General features: G+C 46.9%; 1 protein-coding gene across 9 annotated transcripts in view; it reads left to right on the top strand.

Moving 5' to 3' along the window:
• The window catches only part of ARHGEF11 (Rho guanine nucleotide exchange factor 11), a 110,960-nt gene that overhangs the window by 61,896 nt on the left and 31,384 nt on the right, over positions 1 to 17,680 (top strand). For 6 of the 9 annotated variants that reach the window (XM_088835891.1, XM_088835892.1, XM_088835888.1 and 3 more), the window contains exons 2-11: positions 1,047 to 1,079; positions 2,562 to 2,650; positions 3,649 to 3,747; positions 6,645 to 6,694; positions 7,045 to 7,102; positions 7,638 to 7,816; positions 8,647 to 8,718; positions 13,931 to 14,050; positions 15,907 to 15,952; positions 16,487 to 16,563. In XM_088835891.1, the coding sequence (XP_088692017.1) occupies positions 1,047 to 1,079; positions 2,562 to 2,650; positions 3,649 to 3,747; positions 6,645 to 6,694; positions 7,045 to 7,102; positions 7,638 to 7,816; positions 8,647 to 8,718; positions 13,931 to 14,050; positions 15,907 to 15,952; positions 16,487 to 16,563 (823 nt within the window). The remainder of the gene's footprint in view (positions 1 to 1,046; positions 1,080 to 2,561; positions 2,651 to 3,648; positions 3,748 to 6,644; positions 6,695 to 7,044; positions 7,103 to 7,637; positions 7,817 to 8,646; positions 8,719 to 13,930; positions 14,051 to 15,906; positions 15,953 to 16,486; positions 16,564 to 17,680) is intronic. The other 3 variants (XM_088835895.1, XM_088835893.1, XM_055403986.2) reach the window with 2 other exon arrangements.

Genomic DNA, 17,680 nt, shown 5'->3' with positions numbered 1-17,680 from the left:
CCCCTTCTCCTCCCGCCCCCAATCCTTCCCAGCATCAGAGTCTTTTCCAGTGAGTCAACTCGTCGCATCAGGTGTCACTACCTAATTTTAAGATGGACAGCATAAGGACTTGACACCCATGTATTGCAAAATAATTACCACAGGGATCTTGCCTGGTGGTCTAGTGGCTAAGACTCCACGCTCCAAATTCAGGAGGCCTGGGTTCAACCCTGGTCAGGGAACTAACTAGATCCCCCATTCAGCAACTAAGACCACCCCTCCACACAGCCACAATTAAAACGATTACCACAGTAAGTTTAGCTATCATTCATAGATTCTGGGACGTTTACTTAATGATGAGCTAAGTTGAATCTTTACCTTAGATGAGGAGGTAGAGGGCAGGGCAGGGCATGATAGACTAGAATAATTTGAGGACAGCCAAAAGTTGTAGCTTCTGGAAGTTTGTCTTCTTGTCTGGTTGACAGATGTAGTCATGGGGAGTAGAGCAGAAAGAACATCTAGGAAGAAGGAGCAGTATGTGTCACCACCATGAGGCACAGGAGCCGGAAACCGTGGCAAGTGAAAGAGCAAGGGCCAGACTCAGGATGGAGCGCTTACTGCGCCAGGCCTGGGGCGTGCTGATCCACGAGAGCACGGTGGCTTGATGGGCCTTAAAGCCTCATAGACAGACAAACGAGCAGTTCTGTTGGGTATTCATGCTGCAGTTAGGATAGGCACTGGGAGCTGTGGAGATGGTACTTCCTGTTCACTGCGGTATCCGGTGACCTTTCTCCCAGGTGCAGTGGTGAAACTCTAATAAAAGGTTTCAATCAGCAACCAGCTGCAGGTGAATCTGCAGTTTAGTAGGCTGGAGCTTCTGTACTCTGGCCACTTTCCACCCCTGGGTTCTTCTTAGCTTGCTAGTGGTTTTTCTTTTGAACCAACCATCTCCAGTGTCTTGTCTGGTTTATGTCTTGTTTTGTTTTCCTTTCTTCTTCTCCTGCGTCACTCTCTCCTGGGCCCCACGCTTTCTTCTTCCTTGATGTCCTTCTGTCTCTGATCCAAAGATCAGCCAGTAAAAAGCAGTCTCACCTGTCCAGGTAAGTAGGGGGCCAGGGTGAGGGGGAAGGAACCCCCTTTTATATGTAAAAGTTATGTACTTGTATTGTATTTATTAGATGAATAATTAATACTTTCACATGACTTAGAGTTTAAACGGTAACAAATGAGAAGCTAATGGAAAGATTCCAGCTCCATCCCTTTGGCCCGGCACAGTTTTCTCCCTCAGAGGCAGCCAGTGATATATGTTTCTTTTGTACCCTTCCAGAGATGTTTTGCACGTTTTATATATATGTGTAAACAAACATATAAGCAAATCATTTTCTTCTCTCCTGCCATCTACATAATTCTGCATCATGTGTTTTTCAGTCAGCAACGTTTCTTGGAGACCATTGCTTGTCATATATAAAGAGACCCCCTCATTCTTTTATAGACTGAAGGCTGTGTCATATTGATATCCTGCAGTTTATTTAACCAGTCACCCACCGCGAACACTTAAGTTTGCAGTGTTTTGCCTCCACGCAAGGGCCTCCGTGAAGACCTTTTTACATAGTCATTTGCTGGATATGGCTAGGAGACGCCCTCTGGAGGGGCAGCAACTATTGATTAGGAACTGGCAGCTCAGACACTTTTCTAAAAAGGAGAGGCATAGTAAAGATCTGAGCTTCTCCTGTTCCTGCAAGGCCCTGTTATTAGATCTGGTTTGGTGATCCCTGGTACTTTGAGATTTTAGGACTGTAATAGTTTCTAAGCAGGATGCCCTAAGCTAGCTGTAGGAATGGGATTGTAATACTACCATCAAACAGACCCGATTTCTGTTCTCCGTGGTACACACAAAATAAATGGAGTCTCAGAAGCTTGGGTCATCATTCTGCTCCGCCTTTCTAGAAAAGGGTTCAAATTGCCAGTTATCCAACAGGTGAAGGCCTGGCTACCCGCCTAGAGACACTTGTTTTGGAGAGGGGTGCAGGGACGAAGCTGCAGTGCGGCGGGTATCTCTGCTTCCGCCCCTTCGGTCCTCTGCTCTGTCCCGCAGGCCTGTGTGTGTTTCTGACCCTCCCGCCCTTGGCTTGCAGTCTCCCCTTCCTTGCAGATCATCGCCTGAAACTAACAGGTGTTTGTTTTTTCCTGTCTTTTTCTCGCACTCATTTTCTCCGCTGCGTCCGTTCTGTTCCATCAGCCCCATTGCAGCCTGGTAAGACCCACCATGCATGTGTGTGTGCACACCCTGTTCTTGCTATTGTCTCTCTGTCTCCTGACTCCAGGAAGGGCTGTTTCCCTTGACGCCTTGCTGGGTATTAAAGAGATCGTGTTTGCTCTGCCCACCTAGCATTCCAGATAGGTGGTGTTGCCCATGGTGTAGACATGGCCAGTCTCCCACCAGGTGGAGTCGGGTACAGAGTGAGAGGGTCAGTCTCTTGTTACCCAAGACTCAGGGCCCCTGTCGACAGAGCTTCCTTCTGCTACAAGGGTGATCCCTCCCTGCTCAGTTCGTTGATGTGCTTTTCTTATTCTTTCTCCAGGTTAAGTAGCCTGTCTTTGGGAGATTCAGCACCTGAACGCAAGTCCCCTTCTCACCACCGCCAGCCCTCTGACACATCTGAGACAACAGGTAACCTTCTCAGGGCATTAACACATGGGCACAGATGTGTTCACTCATACAGACAGATCTGCATACCCTAGATAAAAGACAGCTTAGCCTTTATATTGAGCTCATAATGTGCGCAATGCATTGTGTTATGTGTTTTTACCGATTGTCTTATTCAGTCCTTTTATCAATGGTAGAAAGCAGATTTTATTATCCCTATTTTACAGATGAGGGAGCTGAGACACAGAGTGGTTAAAAAATTTTCCAAGTGTGCAGACTTGTAAGAGACAAAACCAGGACCCGAAACCAGTGGGGTTTTAGCACTGGAACGCGTGCTTTCTCCATTACAAGAAACAGTAACCCATGCCTTCACAGTGTACAGTATCTCATACATGCCCGCAGGGATGGAGTCTGTGGGCAGTTACAGCCTGTCTTTCTTTTTCCCTACATTCTGTGTGTGATTGTGGCAGAAGGGGTTTTCTCTAGTCGTTTATCCTTCCCTGAATTTTGGCACAGGGCCAGCCCTCAGTTGCCCCCATGAGTTACCCATCTCTGCAGAGTCAACATGTACTGGTGTCCCACCTTCTGTATTCACTGAACGTGATTTAAGGGAAAACTTCCAGGGTCACTTAGGCCTCGCTCCCAGGGTTGCTTCTCTGAGACATTAATCTTCAGCCTGGAGTTGGCCAGGCCCCTTTTTTGGCCAGTCCCACCTAAACAAGCCTAAAATCAGAGACATGCACAAGAGAGACAAACATCTCAACGCCTCAGAGAAGGGAATTTCTTGTATAGAATACAGAGTAGGTGACAGGGCTCTGTTGATTGCTGAGAAAGGCATGCATTGCAAGAGTGGATTTGGACAGACTGTCTGGGGAATCTGGAAAGGCTGTCTGGGGAATCTGGAAAGGCTTTCTGGAGGAAGAAACGCACTAGGGCTCTGCTTGTTTGGCCCTGGCTTGTGTGCACTGACTTCCTAGTGACAGACCCAGCTGAACCCCCTTCTCCTTCTCCCCTCGTGCCAGGTCTTGTTCAGCGCTGCGTCATCATCCAGAAGGACCAGCATGGCTTCGGCTTCACAGTCAGCGGGGACCGCATCGTTCTGGTGCAGTCTGTGCGGCCTGGTGAGTGTTGTGTCTCCCTCACCAACAGGAGACAGTTTTTAGAAGGTCACCGTGGATGTGATAGTGCCATAGGACTTGGAGAACTTGTATGTGCTTTTACTAGAGACCTGGGCGTCCTGTGTCTCGCATGGTTCATTCTAGAACTGGTTCCCTGGGCGCATCTGGGGAAGCCTCCACAATACTAAGCATTTCTAGGGATCACACTCTGGGCTTGATTCCCTGCTGGAAGTGTGAAAAAGGCAGCGTAGCCCTCAGGTCGTCAGGCAGGTGCCTGACTGCCCTCCAGGGGAGCTCCTCGCCCCAGGTTGGAAGATGCCAAGGAGAAATCAGCTTCACGTGACCTCGCTCCGTGCACAGGTGGCTCCTGTGCCGCAGCAGTTCCCAGTTGAGGCAGGCACTCTGTTCCAGATGTCTTTGCAGGTGCAGTTACACTGAGTAATAAATGACTGAAAGATGCATGTTGGACAGCACACAAGAAGAAAGGGAACTTGGGAGGTCGTGTTGGGCCAGTTTGTTCAAAGCATAGTATCTCCCTTCTTATTTGTTTGGGGAGCCTCCTTAGAAGAAAATCGGATTTCAGGAGTAGTTTGAAAGATGGCCATAGAGAACACATTGACGAGATGGGAATTTGGTGGGAAGGGAGTAGAGAGTGGGAGGGAATTATAAGCAAATCAGTTGTGTATGGAAAAGCTTCAGGTATTTCAGAGCTCTGTAGTGTCCAGTGGTAGAATCACCGTTGTTAAGTGACCCAGATTGAAGACTATGAGCAGGAAGGAGATGGGAGTGACGAAGAATATGAGGCAAGTATCTCTAAAGGGAGTGAGCCTCATGGTAGCAAAGGGGATTGGGCCTGGCAGCGCGGTGCATCCTGGGCAGGAAGAAGAGCACAAGGAGAGGGGCAGGTGGCCGGCCCCCACTTTCCTACTGAGTACCGTGCAAAATGGGTAGGGCATGTGCTTTACAGAATTTTGGAAGAAATACTTGGAATTTATTTATGTGAAAGGTGAAAAGAGAATTTCAAATTCATGACCAAAACGAGGTATGTGGGCCATACGAGGATATGAATAATTAGCACTCCTTATGTTCGAGGGTTAACTTTTATCAGGGGGAGGTTTGTTTTTCATATCCTAGGGTAGAACTCTGAAAAGAAACTTCTTTGCTTCTGTATTCTCTCAAGGTTCCTGGACTAGGGTGAGAGAGAGCGAGTAGGACTGCCAGTAACTTGTACTTTGCCTCTGTGATCTCTTTGATACAGAATGTATGAGGATCCCCTCCAGTGAATTATGAGTTCAGGGCTCCTCCAGTTTTTACCCCCTCTTAGACCTGAGCAGAGTCCGACTCAGAGAGGAAAGAACAAAAGGATGGCTTGCAGTGAAATATGAGTTTTGGAAAATATGTGTATGAATGTGTATTTTGGGCAGGAGAGAGGAAGAGACCTCATTTGGATTGGCATCGAAATCACAAGAGTAACAGCGCAGTTGCTATTATCTTTTCCAGATTGTAGGCTTCTCAGTTCACTGTGCTCTGCTCCGTCAGAATCACCTAGGCCCTTAGGGTGATTGAAATCCTATTCCAGGGCCCACGTCCTGAAGTACTGGATCACTCTCTGATGAGGGGGCCAAGGAATATGCTTTCTGACAAATTCTTCTGGTGATTCTCATGCTTACTGAAGTCTATAACTTCTTCTCTAATTCCTTTACTCTGAAAAGTTTAGATTTTTTTTAATCACTAAGTTATTAGTGTTTCATGCATTCAGGCAAAATCACTCTTCCTCACCACCTTTAATTTCTAGATGACAGTGTAAAAGAGTTTTCAAGCTAGTACTTATCCCACAAATAGCACACTTTAGATTGGGTAGTCTGGGTCCCAATACTGAAAAGCCAAATTGGAATGTAGTCATCACTGTAATTTCTCTTTTTGGACTAGAAACATATAGATGTGTTTTGTGGGAGTTTTGTTTTGATCAGACGAATGCAACTTACGGATTTAATGATCATTGAAGCAAATTTACAAAAATCATAGTTCTTATGCTTCTCATGAGCTTATTTCAGCATAAGTGTTTCCTGTGCTTTCTGGGTACTACTTAACTCATTTGAAACTACATTTTGCCCTCCATATCCGTGAGTTTCGAATCTGAGAATTTTACATCCATAGATTCAACCAACTGTGGCTCAGAATTTCCATCTGCAGTTAGTTCAATCATCGGATGTGAAACGGCAAGGTGTTGTACTATGCCGTTTTAAGTAAGGGACTTGAGCGTCTGCAGGAGGTCCTAGAATTAATCCCCAGTGGATACCCAGGGACGACTATACATGGTGGTCAGAACCGCTGCGACTGCAGAATCATTTTTTAACAGAAAATAAAGCAGTGATCATTATCTTCTTTAATGCTAGGAACACCCAGAACGTCTTTATGAACCTCTCAGGGCTTAGGGACCATGATTTGAAAACTCTTGTTGCAATTCTTTTCTCATATTCCTCTTAATGATTACTTCAACAGTTATTTAATACAGTAAACTCATTCTTCCCACTGGATAATAGAAATAAATTCTTATTTGACCTTGGAACATATCCAGACACATTCAAATAAAGCACACATTGCTCTCCCCGGAGTCTGGCCCTGCCTCTCTGCCAGTGTGCCCTGGTGCTCAGAGAAGTCTGCTTCTGAGCCAGGTGGCAAAAAGAACAGGAGATGTGACCTCGGACAGTCCAGTCTAGCTGAAAGGTAGTTGTGGCGCTGGAGCAGAATAGGATATGCACCCAGCACGTGAAATACGTAACACAGAGGTGAGAAGAGATTTGAGGGGGAGGGTGATTGGGCAGGTTCATGGGTGGAGACTCAGTGACCTCTGGGAAGGTGGTGGGTCTCCACTGACCAGGCCTTTTGCTTCCTCACAGGAGGTGCAGCCATGAAAGCTGGTGTGAAAGAAGGTGACCGGATCATCAAAGTGAGTGAAGTTCCCTCTCTGGGCGACCCCCCCAGCGGGGGAGGGGGCGTGCAGGGTCACTGCTGGCCTTGGCCCGTCCCGTACACTTCCGTTTTCATAGCATCTGTCATCAGCCACTGACCAGGAGGGTGGTACCGTGAGAATGGGTAGTATACCGTGACAGAGAGTGGGGACTAAGATCGCTGGGTTCCATATTCTGGGCCCTTCTTGACTGTGCCTAAGTTCTGTAACAAGTTTTACTATACTGAAGAGCTCTGATAAATGGCTCCCGAAAGAAGCGGCTTTGACCTGGGACAATGATCCCCTACGTTCCACTGCCATTACTCAGTCACGTCATTTGCCCCCAACAGGTGAACGGCACCATGGTGACCAACAGCTCACACCTGGAGGTGGTGAAGCTCATCAAATGTGAGTTGGAAAGAGGTGACAATGAAAGAAAGTCAGGGATGTACTGGGGGCTCCTCTGTAGACATGGGAGGTGGCTGAAGTCTTTAACCTTGGCCTGATCATCACAGACTGCCACGGTTCCCTCCCGTCATTTCAGGTGGAGACGCTATTAATCTCTCATCCGACATGTTTATTTTTCTACCCATTTTGCACTACCTTTTAGATCATGTTCTGCTAAGACCAGGCCTCACTCAAATACCACTCTCCCCTCTCCCAGTCCGGGGAGGCAAGGGACTGCGTGGGCAGCCCTCAAGTAGCTGTGGGTGGGGCTTTGGTTGAGGCCTCTGCCTGAGGAAAGGGGAGGAAAGGAGCCTTGTGCTGGTGCAGGATGGAAGGACAGGGATTAGAGAACAGGTGGGACATTAGAAGTGAGGAGAACTTTACCTGCAGAATCACAGGCTTGATGGAAGGAGAAGGGAACTGCCTCCTTTGTGCCTGAGTATCTGCCGTTGCAAACAGCACCTCTTGAGCGAGCCCTCTGTTTGTCTCCCTCCAGCTGGTGCCTATGTCGCTCTCACCCTCCTGGGCTCTTCGCCCTCATCCGTTGGTGTCTCTGGGCCCCAGCAGGACCCAGCCCCAGCAGGAGCGCCCCGAGTCACCCCGGTGATCCCACCACCACCACCTCCTCCACCCCTGCCACCTCCACAGCGCATCACAGGACCCAGACCTCTGCAGGTAACGGTCCTTCTGCTCCTCTCCTCATTCTGGTGTCCCTTTGAAGAGCTGCCCATTGGCATGGAAGCAGGTTAAATCAAATGGCATGCCAGTAGGAAGAGACAAGAAAAAGAACTGTATGAAGGCCATCAAAAAAGTGGAATAAAATGAGAACTGCATTACAAGGGCGTTTCATGCCCTAGTGTCCTCTTTCCATGTAAGTGCATATGCGGTTTATCAGGCAGCAGCATGCAGTGTGTTTCCTGTATATGTGCAGGACTCTAAGGAGGCCCTTCTCCATCAGGGCGAGGGTGCACACCTCCAGGCACGGTCAGAGGAATCTGTAAAGACTTACCAGTCCCTGTTGCAAAGGTGTGGAATAAGTCAAGGAGTAAAAGAGAGGCTTCCTGGGGAAAAGATGGCCTGGAGGGATGAAACATGGACCCCGGTCTACAGGGGAGAGAATGAGGAAGGAGCAAGACTGGTAGGGGGAGGACCCCAGGACCAGGATGACCTGTGTGAGGCGTTAAAAAAGGACTAGAGGCAGATAGTAATAGGGAACAGGAGTTTCCGATTGGAAAGAAGACTGACCAGCAAGTCCTGGGAGACTTTAGAGAGCAATTTGATACCAGATGTGATTATAGTCCAGGTTTGTAGGAAGTTAGGAGTGAAATCAAAATAAGATTTTATATTTATTGAATTCCAGCGAGATAGTGAGTGTTACCCAAAACATTCTTCCAGCCCAGGCTGTCCCGTCATCGCTTTCCTTGCCTAGGAAATGTCAGGTAGAGGAGAATAAACCTGCTGATTTGGTTCCCAGTTCTCACGACTGTTGTGTTTTCCACTCTTAGGATCCCGAATTTCAAAAACATGCCACCCAGATCCTTAGGAATATGCTGAGACAGGAGGAAAAAGAGTTACAGGTAAGGTCACTGCTGACGGTAGACAGGCCATTGCCTTCATGAAATTATACTTTATCAAAGCAATCTACCAAAGTGTACAACTTAATTTGCAGGCCATACGCTATCACAGGAAAACCTTAATGTCAAAACTCAGGACCTCTAAAGAATTGTCATAGGCCAGTGGAATTTGTTCAAGCAGAATTTGACTGATGCAGAGAGATTTCCAGGCCTGGGCAATGATGTGCAGGGAGAACAAGAAGTTTAATTTGGCTGGAAGGAAACGACCTCCGATAACAGCTGTGGCTTACAGCGAGTTCATTTCAGTTCTGTTGTGCCCACTGTATGTAAAGCGTTGTTTTAATTCCTAAAAGATTAGATAGTTCTTGCCCTCAGCATGTTTACAATCTCATGGGAAAAATTCATATTACAGTAGGAAAGAGAGTGGGAGGGACAAGGAAGAGAGCAGATGATTATTATTAATTAATAATGGGAGATGTGAGGGAAACTTCACTGAAAAGATTGTGTTTCAGCTGGGCCTTGAAGAGTAGGGCTTCAGTAAGCAAAAGAGATGGGGAAGAGAATGCTGAGAATGGACAGCATAGCTCCAAGGCACCAAGACATGAAAATATACTCATTTACTTAACAAATATTAAGTTCCCGCTGTGTGCTAGATACTGTGTGTGCTGCAGTGGGGGGTGGAGACCAGTGCCAGGGATGAACATTAGAAGGGTTATAGAGATAAGTGAGAGATGAACCTTTCCTTTAAGGAACTTATAATCTAGTAGAATATCAATGGATGAAGGAAGGAAGAGTTGCATTGCAGTATAATAAGTCCTGATACTAATATTTTGACATATGTCATAGAGTAATCAAGATAGTCTGGTACTGGTATAAGGATAGGCCTGTAAATTAGTGAAATAGAATTCAGAGTCCAGAGATTAACCCATACATCTGTGGTCAGTTGGTTTTTGAAAAAGTGTCAGGATAGTTCAGTGAAGAAAGAATAGTCTTTTCAACAGATGGTTCTGGGACAACAGGATATCTGTGCAAAGAATGAGTTTGGATTCTTATTTCACACAGTAAATAAATTTAAACACAGTAGTAGAATTTAAGTCAAAATGGATCAAAGACTTAAATATAAGAGTTAAAACTATTTTTAAGAATTCTAAAACTCTTAGTAGAAAACATGGGTATTTACTCCTTGATAAACCACTTGGGCTAGACAGTGGTTTCTTATTTGTGACACCAAAAGCATAAATAACCAAAAAAAAGAAAAGATAAATTAGACTTCATCAAAATTGAAAGCTTTTGTGCATCAAAGGACACTATCAAGAAAGTAAAAAGACAACCACGGAATAGGAGAAAATATTTGCAGCTCATATAGGTCTCAGTTCATTTCAGTTCAGTGCTCAGTCGTGTCCGACTCTTTGCGGCCCCATGGACTGCAGCATGCCAGGCCTCCCTGTCCATCACCAACTCCCAGAGTTTACCCAGATTCACGTCCATTGAGTCAGTGATGCCATCCAACCATCTCAGCCTTTTGTTGTCCCCTTCTCCCGCCTTAATCTTTCCCAGCATCAGGGTTTTTTCCAATGAGCCAGTTCTTCGCATGAGGTGGCCAAAGTATTGGAGTTTCAGCTTTAGTGTCAGTCCTTCCAATGAACACCCAGGACTGATCTCCTTTAGGATGGACTGGTTGGATCTCCTTGCAGTCCAAGGGACCCTCAAGAGTCTTCTCCAACACCACAGTTCAAAAGCATCAATTCTTTGGCGCTCAGCTTTCTTTATAGTCCAACTCTCACATCCATACATGACTGCTGGAAAAACCATAGCCTTGACTAGACGGACCTCTGTTGACAAAGTAATGTCTCTGCTTTCTAATATGCTGTCTAGGTTGGTCATAACTTCCCTTCCAAGGAGTAAGCATCTTTTAATTCATGGCTGCAGTCAGCAGCTGCAGTGATTTTAGAGCTCAAAAAAATAAAGTCTGCCACTGTTTCACTGTTTCCCCATCTACTTGCCATGAACATATAGGTCTAGTACCTGAATATGTAATAGATACTTAAAAATCAACCCAGTTTCAAAGTTAGCTAAGGATTTGAATAGACAGTCCAATAAAGAAGACATACGAATGGCCAGTAAACACATGAAAAGATGCTCAGTATCATTGGTCATTAGAAAGAGGCCAGCCAATACTTTGAAATACCACTGCACACCCACTTGGGTGGCCAGAGCCAAGATAACAGTTGCTGGTGAAAATGTGGAGAAATTGGAGAAATGTCTGTTTGTATTTTGTCTCCGTATTCACTATCCTACTCTTCTCCCACCGTTGATGTGAAAATGTAAAACGGTGCAGCTAGTTTGGCAATTCTTCAAAATGTTAAACACAGAAATATGATCTGTCAACTCCATGAACCTAAGTATATACCCCAGAGAGTTCAAAGCGTAGAGCCTCTTATGTGAACATTCATAATAGCATTTATTAATTGCATAATAGCCAAAAGGTGGAAAGCACCCAGATTCTCATTAACTGATGTGTAGATGAGCAAAATATGTTCTCTCCATAAAATGGGATATTATTCAGCCATATAAAAGAATGAGGGACTGATGCATGCTTTGATATGGAAGAATCCTGAAAACGCACCAAGTGAGAGAAGCCAGACACCAAAGGCCACATATTGTGTGATGCCATTTATGTGCAAGTCCAGAAGAGGTAAATCCATAAAAATGGAAAATACATTAGTGGTTGCCAGGAGATGGAGGAAGGGAGAGATTGGGAGTGACTTGTAGGGTTGAAGAAAGTGTTCTGGAATTACATAGTAGAGATGTTTGTACAGCTCTGTGCATATACTAAAAATCACTGAATTATATACTTTAAAATGGTGAATTTATGTGAATTATATGTCGATAATAATTTTTAAATTATTTAAATTATAAAAAGAAGGAGTAATTAATTATACAATGATCAGAGAAGATTCATGAGATGACATTTCAGTTGGGCTCAGTTTGTTTCACCCTGGAAAGTGCTTTGGGCCTTCAGTAACCTGATGAGCTTGAAGTTTATTCTGAAAGCAGTGGGAATGGATCCAAGGATTTGAGTAGGGGAGTGATCACATCTTCAAAACAGTGTTATTTAGAAACGTGTGATAAGTGGATGGACACATAAGGAAGCCTTCTCGGAGGCTGTTACAGTGCATAAGAAATGTACCGACTAGAAGGGAGAAGTAAAGGAGAAGAAGGAAAAGACAGCCCCAAGTTTGGTGCCGGGAGAGATGGTGATGCCATTGATGGAGTGAGACGGGAGAGGAGAAGGATTCAGGGGAAAGAAATGGCGGTCAGCTTTGGATGTACTGAGTTCAAAGCTGCCATGGGAGGTTCAGGTAAAAAGACCATCCTCCAGGCACATGGAGATAACAAGGATGAACCTCAGAAGAAAAGATTGGATTTTGAAATATTGATAGAGATCCAGGTAGCCTCAGCCTGCAGGTGGCAGTTGAAATTGGGGACTAGATGATATCACCAAGGACAGAGAAGAGGAGAGAGCTGAGGGTGGAATTTCAGAGCTTCTGTGCTTCAGTGACACACTGCATCAGCCTCTAAACAGTTGCTGCTGCATTTGTATTTTAATTAGTTTGTCCCCCTCTATTGGACTGAGTTCCTGAAGGCCAGGACCATGCCTACGCTGGCATATTCCTCCTGCACAGCTGGCACGGGGCCTGGCATGTGTCAGCTCTCTGCAGATGTTTGCAGAGCTGAAGGCTCACCTGGACTGAAGAGAGGAGGCAGGGGTGAAGCTGCAGCTGGGGGAGGGGCGTGAGCCGAGTCAGCGTCAAGATGAGAGGTCAGAAGAGGGCGGCATTTTGAGGAGGTGGGTATTTAAGGAGCTCTGGAGAGAGGAGGCCTAAGAAGAAATCACTGGGTTTCAGAAGTCATGGTGCTGGGAGGAGCTGAACTGTGCATGCTGGTGAGTGACGTGAAGACTCAGAATCCTGGGCTCTGTGCAGAGTCTCCTGTTTGGAAGCGTGTTGGCTGTAAAGCGGGGAGAAGAGAGTGAGGTGGTGGCTTGAAGACTAATCAGAGTTGATGGAGAAGGTTTTGGTGTAGTAGTTTGTTTCGTTTTAGGACAGGAGACTTGAGCTTTTTGTAGGATGAAGGGAAGGAGCCATTAGAATGACGCAACTTTGAGGATATGTAAATGATGCCCAGGAGGAGCCCGAGGCTGTTGGAGGCACTAACCTTGTACAGGATTTAGACGGAGTTTCTCTTCTAAGGCAGAGGGTGAGGGTAGCTGCGGATGCTTTGAAATGGAGTGAAGTTGGGAACATTCTTACCAGATGATACTATCTGCAGAGACTAAGAGGAGGGCTGAGGGCTTGAGAGGCACGGAGAAGATGAAACAGTAAGTATGAGGGGTCACAGGGAGGTTCCAGATGAGTTTGGAGAAAATGTGCACCCTATGTCTGTAAGTATTTAACCCGCCAGCTTCACTGAGCATTTCCTATTGTAGTAAAATAATAATAGCTGCTGTGCATTCAGTCAAGTAGTTAGGCGCCAGCCCTTCTGCTCCGCACTTTACGCACATAATCTCATTCATAGCCTCCACCCATCCCCAGAGGCAGGTGCCACATCTCCATTTGATCTATGAGGATGCAGTCAAGCTTGCCCAGGTCTACACAGCTAGTAAGTAGAGGTGCCAGCATTCAGAGGCAGGCCTCGCTGACTGCAGAGCCCAAGCTGTGTGCTGAAAGGACGCTAGCTAAGTGTCAGTGGTTCCCAGCTACAGGGCTGGGACGGGGGTGCTGGCTTCCTTGGTCCACGCTTCTTCGTCTCGACTCCTGTGGTTCTCACTGTGTGTGTGTTTCCTCCTTAGCGTTTTCTGTGTGTGCTGGTCTGGCCAGTCACTTAAGTACCTGACTCTTGAGTTGCAGTCAAGGAAGACCTCCTTTAGCACGTAGGCCTTAAAAGCAGGTCGGATCAGGACCGGCCCTTGTGTCCTGTCTTCTCTCTGCCATTGCCTCCTGTGTTCTGTCCTCACCGCGTGTGCCTCTTCCTGCCCCTGCGTGATGGTGGAATGACACACACCTCCTCAGAGGCAGAGATCTCCTTTCTCTCCCCTGTGTTTTGGGATAACCGCCTACTCCCCGCACTGGTGAGTCGTCCACTCTCTACTAACCGCCCCTCTGCCTTTTCCCCTCCTCCTTGTCCTCCTCGCCCCCCGCCCACCCCACCCCAGCGTATCTGTGAGGTGTATAGCCGGAACCCCGCCAGCCTGCTGGAAGAGCAGATCGAAGGCGCCCGGCGGCGAGTCACTCAGTTACAGCTGAAGATCCAGCAGGAGACTGGTGGCTTAGTGGTGAGTGATGGCAGGCTTAGCTCTAGGAAGGGCTCATGCAGGCGGACGGAGGGGAGTGTGAGGGAGAAGGCTAGGACAGGCTTCCCGAGTCCCACAGGACCCTGGGCCGAACCAGTGTGTTTAGTGTCTCACAGAGAGACAGAGGACAGCAGTTCTCTACTTGGCACCACCGAGACTGAGCACTGTCCTGACACTTGGGACCCCATGGAAAGGGATAGCCTGTTTCTTGCCCTCCAGCAGCTTATAGTTGCAACGGAAATGGAAAGAAATATGCAGTAAATCAGACTGTCAGCTTTAATTTGCTGATTATCCACCCCTGCTGGGTAGTTGCCTCATAGCTGGGGTATATTCCAACACTAATCTTACTCATTATTCATCTGGTAACTTTTCCTGTCACCTCACCCTCAAAGTAACGCGAGCACTTTTCAAAGTCAGCCTAAGTAAAGGGACCTTAGGCAGTTGAGAGGGATCTGTCGCGGCAGCTAACCACACTGTGCAGGAGATCCTAAGGAGGAGATGTTTCCCTATCTGTCCTAGTCAGGGACCTGATGCTTCGTTAGTGCCTGCCTTCTGTCCATCAGGCCTTCATTCTTTGGGTGAATAAGAAGTAACTCCCCAAACACTTTAAGATCTCCAAGAACAATATTTGCCAAAATCAATAGAAATTATTTGAGGATTATCTTTTCAGACCATCCAGATCAAAAAAGTCTGGGAAACGCAAGCTAAACACATTTAAACTTTTACTTTCTGAAGAATTTCTCAGTATCACATGGTTGATAGAAGCTCAGGCTTAGGATTTAAACCATCTGGATTCACCTCCCAGCTATAGTGCTCACCGTCTTTAAGACTCTCGGGCAAGTGACTCAGTGATTCCCTGGGAGGAGACTTCCCTGACAGTCCAGTTGTTAAGAGTTCACCTCCCAATGCCGTGAAGGTACAGGTTCAACCCCAGGTCAGGGAGTTAAAATACCACATGCCCCGTGGCCAAAAAACCAAAACAAGAAACAGAAACAATACTGTAACAAATTCAATAAAGGCTTTAAAAAATAAAAAGAATAATCCCTGGGAGCCTCGGTGTCCTCATTTATGAACTGGAGATAACGGCAGGATCTGCCTGATGGTGTTACTGTCATAGTTAAAGGGTGCCCTCAGAACGGGGCCAGGGTGTGTCTGCTGCTGCCGCTGCCTCTGTGCTCATGTGCTGTGCAAGTGATGAGTCTGAAACCCTCAGCTTGGAATCTGGGGGTCTGAGCATCAACCCTTGCTTTGTAGTTTACCTGCTGTGTAGCTTGGGCAAGTTACTTCAGATCTTTAGGCTTCTGTTTCCTCATTTATAACATGGAGTACTATACCTGCCTCCGAGTTGTTTAAAAAAAACTAAATGAGATATAGGCAAGAGTGCTTCATAAACAGTAAAGCATTAGCAACATTATTCCCTCCACAGTGGCTGGTCAGCCTCAGGCCAATGCCTGTCAGTCTTCAAAGATGTTTAGAGGCAGAGCTTTGCATCTGCGGGAGCTTTTCATACTCCTTGATGGTTCGGAAGTTCTTTCAGTGACGAGCCCAACTGAGGCAGTAGATGCTTTGAGGTCCAGGGTGAGAAATCAAGTAAGTTTTTAGAATTTTACCACTAGTAAAGCTCCCTTTTCACCATTAGGGGTCACCATTCACCTTAACTTTTACAAATGAAGCAATAGCTCTTCTAACTGGGCATTTGTAAAGCAATGAAGCAGAAGAAGCCACTAATTGTAAGCAGATGTTATCTGCTGAGACGGAGGGAAGGGTTGATTGGAGGAAAACAGTAGGGGGAGAGGTTCGCAGCATCTGCCCTCCCTCCGGACCTCTCTTCTTTTTAGGACAGACTTCCAGTGTATGGTGACTCCAGCCAGAGATCGTCGGAAGGTGAGTTCCCGCAGCATCCGTGTTTGCTCTGGCACACCTCTGGTTCACATTTCTTATCTATCATCCCCTCCCTTTGGGGCAAATTCAGGGGGGGACATACAGTCCCTGCCTCCCAGGATTAGAGCAATAAGAGAAAGCAGTCCAAGTGACAGGGAAACAAATGTATAACCCATAGCCCTGGTGGTCCAGACAACAGCATGCCTGCCAGCACCTGGCAGCTCGGAGCTCGAGAGATACTGTCATTAAGAAGAAATGGATGGGAACCAAAAGAGGGTAGGGGTGAGCTGAGGGCTAGGACTTGTTGGGAGGTAGAGATATGGAGGAGTATTCTAGAAGGTGACATGGCCTGGGCCCAGGTGTGCAGATAGGTGAAAGCTAGGTGTTGAAAGTCTCAGGAGAGCTAAAGGGAAACTGGGAAAGACAGGCCGGTGGCAGCTTCGCCCTCCTGCCCTGGGCACAGGTTCCCGGAATAAAGGCCCTTCTCTTCCCCAGGCCACAGCTCCTTCCTCACCGTGTAAACTCTTTCCTTCCCAGGCCGACTCTCTCTGGATTCCCAGGAAGGAGATAGTGGCTTGGACTCTGGCACAGAACGCTTTCCTTCCCTCAGCGAGGTGAGTGCCAGGCCCGGGGGGAGCCCCATTTAAAACCATGCATTCAGTGTTCCTTCTCTGGACATTGAGAGGTTCTCTGCTCACACCTGCACCGAGGCCGCTAGCTTGTCATCAGGGCCCTCTGCTGTAGTTCGAGTTCCAAGGGTTTTAGTCATTCTGTCTGAGTTCTAAAGAAAAAGGGGGGTTAAATGCATCCTACATACATGATCATCAAATCTGGCTTCTGTTTTATCATAGTCACTCTTACATAGAGTCAGGTGGAGAGAGAGGCTGTAGCATTAATCGTAGCAAGCCTTGTTTCAGTGTAAGAGAACAGAGGCAGAAACTCTGTACAACAGGGACTGGACCAAAAACACACCTCCACCTGGCTGCAGATAGCATCGTCTTAGGGTGCTACAGCAAGCCCGGCCTAATCGGAAGTGGCAGCTTCTCTTTCTGAGTCATAGGTCTTTTGCTTGAACAGCTTGTCTTCTCTGGAGTGGTCAGAAGAGCTTCAGGCTTTGGCCTCAAAGGCGGTCTTCTAGGTGTTCCCAGTCTGCATGTATTAATTGCAGATAGGAACTGGGAATATAAAAATTAGAGTGAATGGAAGAAGTAATAACAGCGTTATCAAAATATTTACTTAGCCAGCTTAATGAAATAGTAAGCAATGGAAAACATGTCTAAAGCCTGATTTTAAGGAATGGTTGGAAGTTTTATTTCTTTACTGCTCCTGCCCGTTTGTGGGAATATGCTGAATGTGTGTGGAAGGCCCAGTATGTCGGGAAGACACCAAGGGCGAGGAGGGTCCTAAACGATCTGTAGTAGACAGACCCCTGCGGGCCCCACGTCCGGAAGCAGTGCGGCCTGGTGGGCAGTGGGGTGAGCTGCCTGGGGAATACCGCATTACTGACTCGCCCGTCTTCAGCAAGTCCTGGAGCCTCTCCAAGTCTTAGTTTCTTTGTGCGAGAAGTGAGAGGAAGGATAGCTTCTACCTCAGAGGGCTGTTGTAAGCATCAAATGAAGTAATACACAACCCAGGGTTAGTATAATGCCAGGCACAGAGTAAGTACTAAATTTGTCTTAGCCGAGGAGCAGAGCCCTGAGGGTCTTCCGGGCGAGTTTCTTTCTCACAGAG

Source organism: Moschus berezovskii, chromosome 4, assembly GCF_049115385.1.
Source record: "Moschus berezovskii isolate FMDL1 chromosome 4, NW_MosBer_1.0, whole genome shotgun sequence".
NCBI lineage: Eukaryota > Metazoa > Chordata > Mammalia > Artiodactyla > Moschidae > Moschus > Moschus berezovskii.
The sequence above is the reverse complement of the archived record's forward strand: the minus strand, read 5'-3'. Positions and strand labels throughout refer to the sequence as shown.